Source organism: Megascapheus bottae, chromosome 5, assembly GCF_031878675.1.
Source record: "Megascapheus bottae isolate mThoBot1 chromosome 5, mThoBot2.hap1, whole genome shotgun sequence".
Classification (NCBI taxonomy): domain Eukaryota; kingdom Metazoa; phylum Chordata; class Mammalia; order Rodentia; family Geomyidae; genus Megascapheus; species Megascapheus bottae.
Genome location: NC_143513.1, coordinates 85,337,491 through 85,355,166, shown reverse-complemented (window position 1 = coordinate 85,355,166; position 17,676 = coordinate 85,337,491). Strand labels below are relative to the sequence as shown.

Genomic DNA, 17,676 nt, shown 5'->3' with positions numbered 1-17,676 from the left:
TTTTCACGAAGGGGGCGAGAGAGCTTTTTCCCAACTGAAAGTTAATACTCCGGTTTTAAAGGCAAAAATAGATTTCTTCACAGGAATGACTTGAAAATGACTTTAGAGGCTCAGGCACATTGGAGACTTCTGTTGCCCTTTCCAGAAGCCTGCAAGGAGAGGGAGTCCAAAAACCCAATTACTGTAGTCGAGTCTGGTGCCAGAAGGACCCAGGTCCATTTTTGTGACGGGCACTTCACCCTCGCCCCAGGGCCAACACCATGTCCACTTTCAAGTGATGTTTCATCCTCCACTCTGCACTAATCAGAGGCCAGTGGCTTTCTTCATGAAACTCCGGGTCCTGGGCAGAACACACAAGTGCCCAAACACCATGGCCCCCACCACCCCGTCTTGCCTTCGCTCCTGGGGAAAAGGTGATTTTCCACTTTCACCAGCCATCTACCAACCCTGAGCCCACGCTGGCCAAGGAGGGAGATTTCGGTGAACCTGCGCTCCCCGCTGAGCCTGAGCGGCCCTCCAGTTTTCCTTTTATTCTCCGGGCTCCCTCCCTACCCACTCTGGAGGAGGGAGGAGGCGGGTGGGGACGGGGCGGGGCGCGGAGGCTGGAGCGCGGGCGCGGCCGAGGGGCCGGGGCGGGAGAGCGCGGCGCGGCGCGGGGCGCGGGAGGACGGCTAGGCGTTCGGAGCCCATGCGGGCGCTCGGGACGGCGGAGCGCAGAGCCCGAGATGAGGGCGCCCGCGCTGCTGAGCTGCTGCTGCTGCTGCTGGCTGCTGCTGCCGGTGAGTGCCCGCCCCCGGGGCCGGGAGCCCGCGGGCCGGAGCACCGGCTCCACCCGGGACGAGTTCGCGCGGTCCTCTGCCGGGGTTCTCCAGAAGCGGCATCCGGTTCTTCGTTGACACTCGGTTCACGAATTGGCTGGAGCGGTTCTCGGTGCTCCCGGGCTGGGGGTTCCGGGGTTCCGAGCTGAGGGTTCCGGGGTCCCGGGCTGGGGGCTCCCGGGTCCCGGGCTGGGGGCTCCCGCGTCCCGGGCTGGGGGCTCCCGGGTCCCGGGCTACCCACCCCCCCCCCAGTCCCTGGCGGGCTGGTGCGCCCTGGACCCTCGGTGCCCTCTCTGCAGCTGAGGCCAGGCGCAGGCTTGTCTTGGGGGAAGCTGGGGTCGCATGGTGGTTAAATACCTCTTCCACTTCCTGCCCTTGGCGCTGACCTGTCTGTGTTAGGGTCTCGGAGCGGACGTGGTGGGACGAAGTTTCCTTGTGGGAGTATTCTGCTTTATGAAGCAGAGCTCCGTGCGAATGGATGAACCGAAGTTTTTGAAGGCGTGCGCCCGGCGTTGTGGTTCTGGGGCACCCTGCCCTTTCGCTCTGGCTCCGGCTCTGCTCAGCCTTCCTCCCCACTAGACCTGTGCGTTTGGCACGCTCGTGTTTTACGTGCGCACCTCGCAGCCAGGATGGCTGTCTGAAGGTTCGCTCCCTTCCTAAGCTTTTGCAGCAAACGGACATTGTTTAAAGAAAACTGTAATCGCTGGTAAATGTTTGGTTTTCAGGGCCACGCGGCTCCCTCGTGCCGACAGCTCTCTGCTCTCTGTGAGGGCACAGCGGAGATGGCACCAAGGACCACATGGTGGGTGGCTTCAGCCTCTGAGGTGCCCCATAAGCCATCGCTGTGTATGCCCTAAAAACACAGATGCTCTCCAGCTTCTAAGACTTGACCTTTTATTTTAAAGTGAATATAACATCACTAATTCTTAAATGTAGACAAACAACTTGCTGATGTTTGAAAAACACAAGGCTTGCAGGCAATCCCTATGTTTGTTGATTGTCTAGTAGTTGAGTTAAGTGGGTTAAGAGGAATGCAGCATGGGTTTCTTCTTTTAATTCTGGTAGGAAATTTTGTTCTTGGTGGGAATTCTAGTTGACCTATGTCAACAGAGAGATACACACAAATGGCCACAATATGGTCAAGAGTATGATTCCATTTCTTACCGTTTGAGTAAAAGTAAAGTCTTACTGTGAGAAGCTGAGATTAAGACAAAGGAAGATTAAGACAGAGTATGGAATATGAGATACAGGGAGGAGGAAGAGAAGAAAGAGGTGGAGGAGGCGGGGGACAAGAGGGAAGAAGAAGGGAGGAGCGGGGCTCTTGCTGAGGTCTTAATGATGCACAGACACAGAGAATCTGGACGTTTGTGAGGCAGAGCTAAGAACTCCTGAGAGGGAAGTTCACTGAAGTTCTGTCTGTTACCCATGCCAGTGGACAGCATCAGGAACTACGTACACAGTCTGTGTTTCTGTGTGTCCTGATTAGAAATTGCTCATGGCTGTACAGCCACAGCAGTGTAGTTCTCTCTTCTCTGCTCTCCTTTCTCATCCCTCTAATCTTTTTGAAAAACGCCTTTACACCGAGTTCTACAGTCAAGACGATTATGGTTTTGTCCTTAAGGGTTAAGTTCTGATTGTGTCCTGCAGCATTCAAAAACACTATTATCCTCTTACCACTGCAGTGAACACAGATGTTTCTCAGATGAGGCGCTGTACATAGCATGCAGTCCTTAAGAATAAACATGCACTTACTTTAATCAAAGCAAAGACTATGAAGAGGAAGGCTTTGCATAACGAGTCATGATGGGTTAGTTCAAAGAACTCCATTACTCTTAAGTTAATACTAACAGCATCCGATGTTGTATGTTAACTTTCCTGCTCAGAAACAAAAAGCTTTATTAGATTTTATGTTTATTTCATTAAAAACAACCTTTTACAAAGTAAACAGTAAAGGTTTTTATAGTCATGTGAGGAAAATGAAAGTGATCAGTTTTATTTTTTAAAATACTATTTTATGTATACTCGTGTATAAAAATGGCTAAAATTATCACATTTATATACATACTGATACTGGAAGCAAAATCCAGTAACAAGTCATATTTAAAGTCTATGAAGAACAATCATTAAAACACTGATTGGTTATAGAGAGCAGAGTAAGAAGAACAGAGAAAACTGTAAGTTTCCATCACATTAAAGAGAAGTCCTCCCCAAAAAAGAACTCATTAGTGATAGATCACATAGTAATATATACATATAAAGTTAGTGATTGTACTGATTTTATTAAGCCATTTTATCATCCTCAAACTCAATGCAAAGAAGTAAAACACATGGAAGAAAAATATGCCCTCATTATTACTCTCAATAAAAGTGTCTGCTGTGTCTTTCCCGCGTGGGAGGCCTTCATGAAAGGCTCGAGTGGATCACCATTTGATTCTGATCCACTGACTAGGATCCCATCTTCCTGTGGTGACTGCAGTAACTCCATGATGGGCTCTGACAGACGGGACCTGGTCAGGTTATCCCCGATATCCACTGATCTCCCTAGATGAGAAAAGACCTTACAAAGGAAATGCAATGCTTTGTCTATAGGATGACTCTTTAGTATAAGGTGGAAACAGGGCACTCTCTTACCTATAGAGAGAAATTATTATTGACAATTAGGCTGACAATTAGTCTTGTGTTGGCATTGCTACTGTGCTGAAACTTACCAGGAGGGTAAAGGATTGAACTGAGATACCAGGTAGGTGTAACAGTAACAGATGATGCTTTTATTCTTTGAAAGTCCAAATTTGCTCCCTTGGTCTGTTACAAGGGCAAAAGTAGGTAAAGAAGCCAGGTCACAAAGCATGTTCAAGCATTATCACTGACTGCCATGACAACAGGTACTCCATCTCTAGCTGACACAACAGCACAGAGTCCCTCAACAGTTGGTAACATCTCATACAGGAATCGATTTTGGTCATCTGCCATGATGAACCCCTTTATCTCGCAGGATCAATCTTGCCCACCTGGGTTTCTTGGCCACTGGACTATCCCCACCATGCTTGAGATAAAGACAATCCCCCACAAGCTGCTGTCACATGAGTCGTGATCTTGTCAGAGCTCCGAGAAGCATTTGCTATGTGTTCACAGCCATGTGACCATGTAATTGCTTTTAAGTGAATGTTAGTTTGAAAGCAGTTTAGAACTGTTAAGAATTTTGTTCCTGTGGATTTTTTTGCTCGACTTTTTTCTTGCACAATTTTTAGATGCTTCTATTTCTTTTAACCTTGAACAGGTGAATAGCATCCATCCAGAATGTCGATTTCATCTGGAAATACAGGAGGAAGAAACAAAATGTGCAGAGCTTCTAAGCACTCAAATTGAAAACCACAGAGGTAGGTCCTGGACAGGCTCAATCTACTCATTTGGGAAAGTACAGGCAGACTTCTCACAGCTCCTGTCCTGACTGTGGTGCAGAGGCCTTCTGTATCTTAAAGACAGATCTATTTTTCCCAGTGTTAGCAAAATGTTAGCAAAACTCACGTACCAGTGCGCCAGTGAGGTCTCCATGCAAACCTTATAAAAAAAAGCCTTAGTCTTTAACAGTAACCATGGCTTAATAACCGTAACAATTATTTTTCAAAATCAGCTCTAATTTTTTAAGAAGTGAACATTTATTTGAGTTCTTCAATTTTAAAATCTTGACCATACTTATTACAGTGACTTTAGTCCATTTAATAATGATAGAAATTTATGAAAAAGCAAACAGGGAAATAGATCTTTTATTTTCTTAATAACAGACATATTGTAAATCCTGTAAAGCTGTCCATTTTCTCCTCAGAGTTGGACAGAAAGGAGACTGGGACACTGAACTAACTGGACCTCCCACATGTTTAGACCCACAGAAAGGCTTTTGCCAAACTGTGATCATCAGAGCCCAACCTCCTGCCACAGGAGCATGGCCTTGTGCTTTTTCTTTTCTATGATCTATGCTGTGACCTCATCTTCTTTAAGAAAGAAACTAAATTCAAGTACGATTCTGTTCAAAATAACCCACAGTCCTCCAGTGGACCTCAGAATCTGGTCTTGGTTCTAGACCAGCTTTTCCCAATGGAACTCAAGATGACCCATACAACTGATTTAAGTTGTTCTAGTAGCCACATCAAGCCACATTAAAACGAAGCCATAAAATATTAATTTTAATGATACATTTACATTGAAATAGCTAATTCTTTATCATTTTGAACTTTTACTCAATATGAAATTATTTTGCATTATTTTATACTGTCTTAGAACCTAGGATATGTTTAGCTGAACACATTTCAGCTAAACATAACCACAAGCAGCCTGTGGCTCCTAGGCTGAGCAGATCAGCTCTGTTATAATAGCCTTCTTTGCCTTTCCTACCCACCTTACAGCTCCATTTCCTTAGCTGACCTCAGGTCTCTTTCTAGCCTTAAATACCTGTGATCCCGAGATGCATACACAGCATACATACATAGGTACCAAGGCCACAACCTCCAAATAGTCTTGCTGAACTCTATCAAGAGACTATGAGTCCAGTACCTCAGCTTTGTAGCACCTACCAAAAGGCAGGCTCTCTGAAAAATGGATGCTGACCTTGATGTGACAATGAAGATGTATGGACAAACCTCACAGCCTCTGAGGTCAGCATCTTTCAGTGAGAATTCAGAGTTCAGGAAAGCTGGGCTGGGAAGATAGGGCTTTGAAACCATGTGTCTGTGGGGCCCTGGGAAGACAGGCCTTTGAAACCATGTGTCTGTGAGGCCCTGGGAAGACAGGCCTTTGAAACCACATGTCTGAAGGGGCAGCCTTGTCTCCAGCTGGTTGTTCACTGAGGAAATGCAGGTTACAAAATGCCCAGCTTCCTATATCCAGAAAATTTAACAGAAATGAAAGTTTTATGTAAAATACACCCAATTTTTTTGTAAGTTTGAAAACATGACATGACATGTTTTGTGGGAGCCAGTCAATCTGTGGCAAGCGCTGGCCTGGAACTTCCATGGCTCTCAGCATGGTAAAGGATGTACAGATCCCCATGTAACCCAACTGCTAGAGACTTCCCGGGCGGCCCACACGCCCCTACTGTAAGTCAGCACTTAGCAAAGTGCTCGCTAGGCCCCTTTCGGAGTCCATTGGTGTGTGGACTCAACAGGTTCCTAGGCTGCTGCACCCCAGGTAGAGCTGGAGAACAGTGCTTGTTCCCTTGGTACAAGTCATAGCTGGACAGCTCATACCTGGACTGAAGGCCATCCCCCTGGTCTGGTGCAAATGGGAAGGTTACTTGGTTTACTTGCAATCACAGTAGCCTGATTAGATGTCTTACACTGATGGTTCTTACTTTCCATTTAATTTTATAGAAAAAATATTTTTATCTGATTTACTCTACCTTTCGACTTGAAAGAAGTGTTTAGTCACCAGCCACTCAGCCTTGGGGGAAAAGGCAGAGCTGACTCTCAGCTTGACTTCCCTGCCAAAACAGCCTGGGTCCATAGTTCTTTCTACTCATTGGAATAGTTAGGGATCAAATGCTATAAGTGCAAATAGTAGGTTGCCAGGACGAAGATGCTGATGGTTATGGGAACCAGAGCATGCACAGGGACAGAGCTAGGTGAGTCTTCTGGTGGAACCAGGCCATGGGACAGGAACAAACATTGGCTTCATTAAGCCAGAAGGGACACTGCTGATCTCTCGGGACCTATGGGAGTTACTTTAAATCCCATAGGATGAAGGAACTAGTATAAAGGAGGGCCAGATAGTTTGGAGTGACATAATTCATATAAGTCTAATATGGAATCTTGCTCTTTATTACAAGCTGAATCAATTTAAAAAAAAATCACATAACAAACTCTAACAAAAAGTAATCTCAATTTTAAGCTTGTTCAAAACACTCACTGTGGGAAGCCCAGGAGCTATCCTCACCTTTGTAACAGTGCTGGTTGGTTGCTAACACCAATGGAATCCTGCCTGTGTGTGTGGAGCCCTTCAAGGCACAGAGGTCTAGAAAAGCCTCAGAAGCCCCGCATGGGGCCTGTGCTGGCCGATGTGGAGGGGCAACCTTAGAAGTCTTGCTTGAATTTCTGCCGAGTTAGGGCAGGGTAGGAGCTTCCTCATGGCTCTGTCACCTCATGCCCACTTCTGGAGACAGAGCAGAGGTGCAGTCTGACTGAAGCAAATGTAACGGCGAGGTCAGTTTAGGGCTGAATAGCTGACTCTGATGTTCTAAACAAAGAGTACTGGCTGGCTTTGATCTTCATGTGGGGATGTATGAGAGGTGGCAGCTAGCACAACGGCTCACTACGACTTGTGTCTTCTAAGACACAATCCTATCCTGAGAAACCTGAGGGTTTGCAGGAGGCTGTAAAGACATGCCAGCCAAGACTGCAGAGGGATCTACCCTAACCATCCGCTGAACACTGTCTCTGCATCTCCAATCTGTTTCTGAGAAGGCAGTGGGAATTCCGGTCAGGCCACTTTATAATATGTATGCCCATGGGAAGTCCCTTCACAGGTCCACCCCAGTGACCCTAATTTACTGTGAACTGGGCCCTTCTGCTCCACTGTCCTTGAGAGAGACATCTTGTTTCATGTCATGTCTTTCAAATCTTATATAATACTTGGCCCTTAAAAAATCTTCAAAAAGTACTAAGTGCCAGTGGCTCATGCTGGTAATCCTAGCTACTCAGAAGTCTGAGATCTGAGATCATGGGTTGAAGCTAGCTCAGGCAGAAAAGTCTGTGAGACTCTTATCTTCAATTAACCACTCAAAAACCAGAAGTGGTGATGCGGCTCACATGGTAGAATGCTTGCCTTGAACACAAAGAGGCTCAGGGACAGTGCCCAGGCCCTGAGTTCAAGCGCTAGCACCACCACTATCACCACCAACCCCAGCCCCACCCCACATCCCCCACAAAAAAAGAAAAAGCTTTAAAAGGTTTTTGGGGGAAGTTAATGAACATTCTAATATTAGAAATTAAATGATTTACACACAAAGAGATTACTATATATGCAGTGTCTGGGCACTAGTGGCTCATGACTCTAATCATAGCTACTCAGGAGGCTGAGATCTGAGGCAGTTCAAAGTCAGCCCTGGAAGCAAAGTCCAAGAGACTCTTATCTCCAATTAACCACCAGAAAACAGGAATCAGTGCTTTGGCTCAAAGTGATAGAGCACTAGCCTTGAGCAAAAAAAGCTCAGAGACAGCACCCAGGCCCAGAGTTCAAGCCTCAAGAGCAGCACACACACAAAAAGTATACGCAGTGATATGTGTTTGTATCAGACCTCACCTGCCCTGGAAAGTCCCTCTCACACCCCTCTGGCACTCCCAGCAGAGATGTACACAGCACCATTTGTCTTCATGCCCTTGGAAACCAGCACATCATATGCACACACATTTTCTGTGGTCAGCATCTTGCTCTTCTTTTTCTTTTTTGTTTTTAATGTTAATAGTGCATTCAGAGGCTATTCTGTGTTTTCATGTATTCAGTTTAAAAGCTAGAGGCTCGGACCAGAAGTTTGGCCTAGTGGTTAAAGTACTTGCCTAGCATGCATGAAGACCCGGGTTCGATTCCTCGGTACCACATACATAGAAAAAAAGCCAGAAGTGGTGCTGAGGCTCAAGTGGTAGAGCTCTAGCCTTGAGAAAGTCCAAGGACAGTGCTCAGGCCCTGAGCTCAAGCCCAGGACTGGCAAAAAAAAAAAAAAAAAAAAAAAGCTAGAGGCTCTTCTAAGGCATTCCTTTGGTCTCTCTCGGGCTCTTGGACAAATTTTTCTGCTACAAAGAACAATTTTAGTGACTGTCTTGGTCATGAGAATAAAATATTTCATCAGCATTTGACAGCTGAGTTCAAGCCTGTACTTCATATTCCATACCTCCAGCTTCCGGGGGAAAGGCAAGGACAGATGTCAAGGCAGAAGCCCACTTTGAGAGAACCTGTGTGTGAGGCTATTCACTGGCCTGGGCCATGAGCTACAGTAAGGAGTGAGCATGTTGCCTGCCACACATCCATGCTTTGTCTCCTGGGCCCCTGCCACACAGTGGTGCTTGTGTGAGGTTTCCCTGGTGCTTGTGTGAGGTTTCCTTGGGTGAGGTTTCCCTGTAAGAAAGCACACATAGTGTGGCCCTCCCCTCTATCTCCCTGCCAACCCCTGCCCCAGCACTGAAATGTGCTGGATGCTCTGAGGAAGGAGAGAAGGAATTCCTAGCCGGGGTTTGGTACTGTCTCTTTCCTGGGTTTCCAGCAAGTGCCAGGCTTGAGCTCACCTGAGAAAAGAAGAGGGGGCACACTCAGATCCTCTATAGGTTGGGGAAGGAGAGCAGGATGCATGTGTGCAGCCCTCAGGATGGAAATCCAGAGAGAACTTTGGAGAGGTAGAATGTTGGCATGAGTTTATTTCATGAAAGGGCTATAAGCATCAACTTCAGGAAGGAATTAGAGTAACAGAACAGAAAAGATTCAAGCAGCAAGTGGCATTCCAGTGGTGAGACAAGGAAGCTGTTCCTTGCGGGAGCTGATGAGAAAAAAACAACTCCTAAAGTCAGTTTCACAGGTTGGGGTCCCAGACAGCAACCCACAGGGAGACTGGAGAACACCCCATGGCTAGAGTGTGTGTGAATAACTGCAGAAGCTCTTTAGAGAAAGAGCCTCCTCAGAGCCCAGGAATCATGCATGGAGATGGGCTCTCTTGAGGGGACTGCCTGAGCTACTCTCCTGGAGGAAGACTGCTAAGAGGAGATATGAAAAGGACCCAGCAGGGGCCTTACCCAGCAGAGTAAAGGAGGCAGGAGGAGGGTTATGCCATAGGGTTGAGGCTGCACCTTACACAAAAAGATAAGAGGAGAAGGGAGTTGGAGTTGAATGGAAAGGAGGAAAAACGGCGTTCCTATCAGGGGATTCTACTCACCTCAGAGACAGCCAGTCCTACCTATCTGACAGGGACCTGCCATAGTAGGCTCTAACTGCTCCTGAGGGTCTGGGGTCAGAGAGGATGGGAGAGGAGCTAGCTCTGTTCCCAGCAGGTGGGTGACTGGTGAAGTCACTAGACAACAGCCAGGGGCACTGACAGGTGCCACGCCATACCACAGTGACACGGGCAGGTCCTGACCAGGCCTGACAGGCATTGTACTCACAGACACCCACGTGGGCCTCAGCAGGGTCTCTGTGCCTGGGTTGGATCCTCCTTAACTGAGGGTCCGATTTTGTTAGATGTGTGAGTCATACTGCTGTGGATAGATGTCCTGAGATAGTCCTGGGAAGTCGCCCAAGTCCCAGTCATAAATCCAGGGGAGATTATCGCAGGATCAACTGGCAGGATTTCCCACGCCGAAAATCCTTTCCAAATGGGGTCAGCTGTAAAGGGTTTCTCATGTACTGCATCATACACTCTGCCCTGCTGTGGGCTTCCTGTGACACTGGCCAGGCCTTGAACCAAGAACTCTGGAGAGAGTTTTGAGGTTCTTAGGGTGAAACGCTGGCTGAAAAGGCACAACAACCACTTCCTGGGTGAGAAGTCAGACTTTTCTCAGAATGCACTCATTTTTGGCTTGTGTGTATCACTTCAGACCATACAGCACTGAGTGGGGTAGGTCACAGGGTCCCTGACCCTAGGGGACAGGCTCCCAGCCACATGATTGGTGATGTGGGTCTCTGGAACAAACTGCTACAGTTGTGTTGGATTCAGCATATTTTTTTTTTGCCAGTCCTGGACTTGAGCTCAGGGCCTGAGCACTGTCCTTGGACTTTCTCAAGTCTAGCAATCTTCGCTTTGAGCCTCAGCACCACTTCTGGCTTTTTTCCTATGTATGTGGTACTGAGGAATCGAACCCAGGTCTTCGTGCATGCTAGGCAGGCACTCTACCACTAGGCCAAACTCCCAGCCCTGGATTCAGCATATTTTGAAGTGTATAGGTTTGATATGGATTCCTGCATGTTACTTTGAAAATTAGCAACTACGTTTACTTCCAGGTTGTTGTGCAGTGTCAGCTCACATCCCAGAATTTGGCTCTTGTCTGCAGAATCCCTCTAAGCCCCACAACAAGCTGCTGGCTTCTCAAGTTCTGAAGTGTGCTGGGAGCCAGCTCCCCAGTGCTGTCCAGTGCAAGTGCAGGGACAAAATCTGCTGCGAGCCAGCTCCCCAGTGCAGTGTGACAGAGACAAAGGTCTAGAAATGCTATTTCTGAATCATCGTTTGTAGTTGAAGTCTGGTCCCAGGAAACTGAGGATGAGATTACTGCCGCAACTCTGATACTGAAAAACAACAATGGTGTATCAGGACCATCTGGAACAGGCTGGCTCCAGTATAGTACCTGACTACTCACACAGGTGGTCCTTGCCTTGTGGGGGCCTCATCTCCCTGCTCTCCCATCCTGCCTCTTCTCGGTTTCTCTCAGATGGGAAGTAGGCTTGCTCACAAACCTGTGGGAAACTGTGGTGGCCAGTTAAGCCTCTACTATTCATTCTGGCAGGAAAAGCTTTTTGTCAAAGAGGTCACTGGACAGTGACTGTCCAGTGTGGTACTAGCACAAGAGGTGCCCGATGAACATGTGTGAAGATGTCACAGCCATAAACTGCATGGTGGAACCCATCTAAAAGCTGGGAAAGAAAGCAATAGAAAGGGCAGCATTTTTATTAGTTTCTGCCTCCATGGAAGTTAGGTTACTGCCACACCTGCGCTTGTTCCATTATCTCTCAGGCCTTCCTGGGCCCTCCAACATGGTCACCCTTTCCAGGAGAAGCATACTCTCCTTACAAGCACCATGTCCTCCAGAGAGCATTCTATTTCCCTGAGCTTGATGTGCATTGGGTCCTTGAGTTGGGTGTTTCCCTCTGAAGTTTTCTTTCCTGTCTGCTTCTGCTACTGTCATCATTCCTAATCACAACTTTGGTAAAATGACATTTGGCATCTAATCCAGCTTAGCTAATGCATAACTGTCTCTGTCCTTATCTCACTAACAAATTTGATTGCTTGATTCATTGATTATGGTACTAAAAGGTTTAATTCAGTCTTATATTTGCTGGCCAGAAGCTCTACCACTTGAGCCACACCCCCAGTCCTTTTTCTCTTAGCCTTCTTTGGACATAGTTTTAACTAGGCTGGTCTGGACTAGGACTCTCCTATTTATACTTCCCTCACAGCTAGGGTGACAGACATTGCCACAACCAGCTATTAGTTGCTAGACTTTCCCTAGGCTGATCTCAATCTACCTCATCTCTGTTACCTCAGTAGCTGAAATTACAGGCAGCAGACACTGTGCCAGCAGTGACCACCCCCCATATAAAACACCAAGTGATATAAACATGCATCCTCAGAATCAAAAGTAAATCAGTCATTTTTAGCAGAATTTCTGTAATCACTGTTTGCCATCAGAATAATTTGGATTTGATGGGACTCAGGACAGTGGTGTGTCCTACTGTTGGCTGCCTGAGCAGAGAGCACCCACAGGGTTCTACACAAGAGCCAAGTCCAAGGGTGTTGGACAGAGTGCCCTGCCTCCATATTCCCTATGCCAGGTGAAGATACACCCTCCAAGTCGTTGTGCTTACTTTCCCTGGAGCTGTAGGGTCCAGACCTGGTAGCCCAGGTCACATTGCCCAGTGAATCTCCGCTGGCTCTGGAGCCTCATTTACAATAAACACTAAACAAAAAGTCCCAGATGCCAGCTCTCTTTGCCATATGCCTCCAGCTCAGGAAACAGACAGCTCTGTGCAGTCAGCTCAGGTGGCTGCCAAGTGATGGCCAAGTGTCCAAGAACATCAGATGTCCAAGAAGGTGGTTATTTTGAGAGACCTCTGAACAGAAAGAGAAGGTAAGGTACAGATGGAAACACTGCCATACTGCTGAAGGTTGTACTGTCATTGCCATTACAACACTTCAGTGCACAGAATAAGGCTGGGAGCAGAAGTCACACAAAGCCATATTTGGGTCCTAGGATGTGAGACATGACCTCCTGGTGAGCTAGCCCCCTGAGCACATGGCTCTGTAGATCTACTGTAATCTTCTGGTGAAGTAGACCCTGAACAAATAGATGCCCTGTAGATCTACTGTGATCTCCTGGTGAATTAGACCCTGAGCAGATGATGCTCTGTAGATCTGCTGTGATCTCCTGGTGAACTAGACCATGAACAGATGCTCTGTAGATCTGCTGTGATCTGCTGGTGAACTAGACCCTGAGCTCTGTAGATCTGCTGTGATCCTTCAGTGTTTTAGCTCCCTAAGCAGATGGCTCTATAGATCTATTGCGATCTTCCAGTGATCTAGGCCTCTGAGTAGTTGGCTCTGTAGATCTAATGTGATCATCTGGTAAGCTAGATCCTGAGCAGATGGCTCTGTAGATCTACTGTGATCTGGTGAACTAGTTCCCTGAGCAGGTGTCTCTGTATATGTACTGTGATATTCCAGTGAGCTATACCTTGAACAGATGTCTCTGTAGATCTGCTGTGATCTCCCTGTGAGCTAGCCCCTGAGAAGATGGCTCTGTAGATCTACTATGATCTTCTGGTGAACTAGTTCCCTGAGCAGGTGTCTCTGTAGATCTACTGTGATCCTTCGGTGAGCTAGCCCCTGAGCAGATGGCTCTGTAGATCTACTGTGATCTTCCAGTTAGCCACCCCTTGGGCAGTTGGCTCTGTTGATTTACTGTGATCGTCTGGTCATCTAAGTCCCTGAGCAGATGGCTCTGTAGGTGTACTGTGATCCTTCAGTGAGCTAGCCCCTGAGCAGATGGCTCTGTAGATGTACTGTGATCCTTCAGTGAGCTAGCCCCTGAGCAGATGGCTCTGTAGATCTACTGTGATCTTCTGGTGAACTAGTTCCCTGAGCAGGTGTCTCTGTAGATGTACTGTGATCCTTTAGTGAGCTAGCCCCTGAGCAGATGGCTCTGTAGATCTACTGTGATCCTTTAGTGAGCTAGCCCCTGAGCAGATGGCTCTGTAGATCGACTGCGATCTTCCAGTTAGCCACCCCTTGAGCAGTTGGCTCTGTTGATTTACTATGATCGTCTGGTCATCTAAGTCCCTGAGCAGATGGCTCTGTAGATCTATTGTGATATTCTGGTGAACTAGTTCCCTGAGCAGGTGTCTCTGTAGATCTACTGTGATCCTTTGGTGAGCTAGCCCCTGAGCAGATGGCTCTGTAGATCTACTGTGATCTTCCAGTTAGCCACCCCTTGAGCAGTTGGCTCTGTTGATTTACTGTGATCGTCTGGTCATCTAAGTCCCTGAGCAGATGGCTCTGTAGGTGTACTGTGATCCTTCAGTGAGCTAGCCCCTGAGCAGATGGCTCTGTAGATGTACTGTGATCCTTCAGTGAGCTAGCCCCTGAGCAGATGGCTCTGTAGATCTACTGTGATCTGGTGAACTAGTTCCCTGAGCAGGTGTCTCTGTAGATGTACTGTGATCCTTCGGTGAGCTAGCCCCTGAGCAGGTGTCTCTGTAGATCTACTGTGATCCTTCAGTGAGCTAGCCCCTGAGCAGATGGCTCTGTAGATCTACTGTGATCCTTCAGGTGAGCTAGCCCCTGAGCAGGTGTCTCTGTAGATCTACTGTGATCCTTTAGTGAGCTAGCCCCTGAGCAGATGGCTCTGTAGATGTACAGTGATCCTTCAGTGAGCTAGCCCCTGAGCAGATGGCTCTGTAGATCTACTGTGATCTTCCAGTTAGCCATCCCTTGAGCAGTTGGCTCTGTTGATTTACTGTGATCGTCTGGTCATCTAAGTCCCTGAGCAGAGGACTCTGTAGATCTTTCGGCCTCCAGGTTCTGTGAGTAGTACTAGTAGTCTTAAGGTCTGGAGAAGTGCTATTTGGGAAGGAGCCTTTATGCCCTCTGTGCCCTCTATGGACCTCTGTGCCTTCTCCAGGCTCTGCACATTGGATCGGTTTTCATTTGTTTGTGAGTGCAACACAAAAGAGTCAGCATCTTCCTACAAGTAGCAATGATGCAATGGCTTGGAGGTGCCAGCAAGGAGAAAATCACTTCTCTGAGACAATTCAGGTTGGAACAGATTGACCATAGTTCAGAGGAGGACAAAGCACTCCTAAAACGATGCTTTCCCTGGCTCAATTCCAATTCCATTCAATTCTGAGTCCTTCAAGTAGATGATGGGCATAGAGGGTCAGTGGCTTTGATTGCAAACGAAGACAATTCATTTTTATATGACTATTATTTCAAAATAGTAGAGCCAGGGGACTCACAAAAGCTCCTTGCTCAGCATCCACTTCAGTAGAGAAGAAACAGAACGTTGTTCCGATGAACCCTGCTGTGAGCACTCTATGTAGGTGCACCCTGCATGGTTGTGCCTTGAGCTGGTGAGGCCTAGATGGGTGCCCCCCACATGGTGAGGCCTGCACAAGGGCACCCACGTGGGTGAGCCTATCCCACATGTAGCCCTGTACAGGTGAGCTTCCACACAAGCTAGCAGAGTGTGAACCTGTGGGCTCTGCTAGCATAGTTAACTTCTCTACCTCTGTGGCTTCTGAATTTCAGGAGGCTTCATGACAGGAACTGAGAAGAAGGTGACAGTCCAGGTTTTAGAACCTACTGATATAGTTTAAATATGAAAACTTGTTGAATTCTCTAGTTCTAACCAGTTTTATCTTTTGCTAGCCCTGGATCTTAAGCTCAGGGATTGACTACTGTCCTTGGGCTTTCTCAAGGCTAGAGCTCTACCACTTGAGACATAGCACCACTTCCAGCTTCTTCTATGTATGTGGTACCAAGGAATCGTGCCCTGATCTTTGTATATGCTAGGCAAGCACTCTGCCACTAGGCCAAATTCCTGGGTCTGTTAATAATTTTTACACATTTACTGGTTACTTTTCTCATAGCAACTTCTCTTCAACTGAGAAAGGACTATAATTTCCTCAAAAAGATAAAATTCCAAGTAAAATTCCAAATAATATTTTATTCAATTCTTAATAGCTACATTTTCCCTCACACAGATATCTCATCTCTGTTTATTCATATTAGAAGCATTATATGTTGTGAGCTTGCAGAGTTTGTTATAGTCATATTGTGGAATATTACACTACCATTAAAAGTGATGTCCCTTCAAAGGGGGTCACAGAAATGTGAGAGTGGACAAATGTAGTCATGGTTTTCAGTAGACACTGTGTGGGAAATGAACTAGGCAACTTGTATGCGGGGATGGGAAGGGGAAACTGGAAGAAAGCAAAGGAAGGTCTGATGTCCAAAAGAGAAACACATTACCTGAAGTGTGAGGGAGCCCCTCTGTATAACACCTTAATAAAAACAACAAAATTATTTTTAAGAATGATGGCCATTTATATAAATAACATGAAATGTGAGAGATGCATTGTTAAATTGGAAAGACCAGGTGCTACTGAATTATACCTAAATTGTAGCTACTCGAGTGGCTTAGATTGGGAAGATTGTAGTTTGAGGCCAGCCAGGAAAGAAAAATTTGTTAGAGTCTTCTCTCCAAAATAAATCACAAAAAGCAGGACTAGAGGCACGGCCCCAGAGTGGAGGCCAGTCTATCAAGTACAAGTCCTTCCTTGAATTCAAACTCCAGTACCACAAAAAGAGGAAGAATACTTCTGTAAACCACATGTTACTTCTCTGTGTGCACATGTGCATGAGCATATGTGAGAGAGAACCAAATGAACTCAGGAGCCTTGGGTTCCCTTAGGCCTTGGCTGAAGTTCTGAGGTGACTGCCCCCTCCCTGTCCAGATAGCTGAGCCCTACTTTGTACCTTGGGTTTGGCATCACATTTGGAGCTTTCCCCTTAGGTAGGAGGGTGCCAGACACACAAAGTGCCTGTCCTCAAACACACAGAAAGCCCATCCTCACTCTTAGATCGTCTTCCCTGTCCTGAGACTCAAGCAAAACCTCACAGAGCTGTTGCATCCCAGAGCAGTCTGCCCACTGTGTCCTGCCAGATGGCCATTCTGTTCTGGCCACAACAAATTCTGTACAAGGAATGGCCAAGGTACAGGAAGTGCTTTGTCTGGTTTCTCCTGTGACAAGAAAAAATCTACTCTATATAATAAAAGAACTTGGACACAATCTCATGTCTTCACTGAGGGCCAGCTAAGGCAAGGAGATACACCACTGCTGTTAAATGACATTCACGCCCCAGTTTCTCTCTTCTGTGACTCTCCTGTCTTCTCACACAGAGAAGTTCCCTACACTCTTGAACCCCACACACAACAGAAGGATTGGAAGTTTAGGAAGAATAAGTGGTTAACATGTACAGAGCTCTGCTGTGTGAGAACATGTCAAGTTTTCTTTAGGATGCACTGGCTGGCTGCTTGACTTAACTCATCAACCCTCAAAGAAGAAAAGTGATGCCTAGTGGTGTTTCCATTAAAACCAGGAGCTGAGATTCCTCTGGAGTAGCCTTTCTCAAGAGGAACTCTGGCAGCTTGTGGTGGGCAGGCGGGCACTGCAAAGCATGGCCCCTTGTACCTAGTGGTGGAGCCAGCACCTGCCTGTATGGCTGGTCATTAGGTCTTGTTTGCAGGAAGGGAGGAAGCTTTCTCCATTGCTTCTGTTGGTTGCTGTGCGATAGTAGGAGACCAGCCGGCCTGGCTGCCCTGAAAACTGTGGATTCACTGCCTCAGCCATCCTGCTGCTCCTCATTTCTAAAAGAACTTACACTGCAGCTTTCTGAGTGCCACTAAGGCCAACCTGCGGTGCTAGTCTGGCCAATGGCTACCCACATTGGCTGGGACTCTTAGCCACATATGGGGGCACCTTCCAAGCTGGGACGGTCCAAGAAACCTTGCCCAGCCTCCCTCATCTCAATTCAGCCAGCCTTCCTGCACAGCACTTCCCAACAGAGCGGTGTCTGCCTACAGCAGCCCCGACCCAACCCCACAGGTAGACTCCAGAG

General features: G+C 47.1%; 1 protein-coding gene across 2 annotated transcripts in view; it reads left to right on the top strand.

Annotated features, from left to right (window-relative positions):
* Positions 1-672: 672 nt before the first annotated feature.
* Vipr2 (vasoactive intestinal peptide receptor 2) overlaps positions 673-17,676 on the top strand; it is an 82,237-nt gene continuing 65,233 nt past the window's right edge. Inside the window, exons 1-2 of one of the 2 annotated variants that reach the window (XM_090333621.1) lie at positions 673-779; positions 4,096-4,195. In XM_090333621.1, coding sequence (XP_090189747.1) covers positions 726-779; positions 4,096-4,195 — 154 coding nt within the window. In that variant the 5' untranslated portion in view covers positions 673-725. Of the gene's footprint in view, positions 780-3,874; positions 3,963-4,095; positions 4,196-17,676 lie in introns of those variants that run through there. The other variant, XM_090333622.1, reaches the window with a different exon arrangement.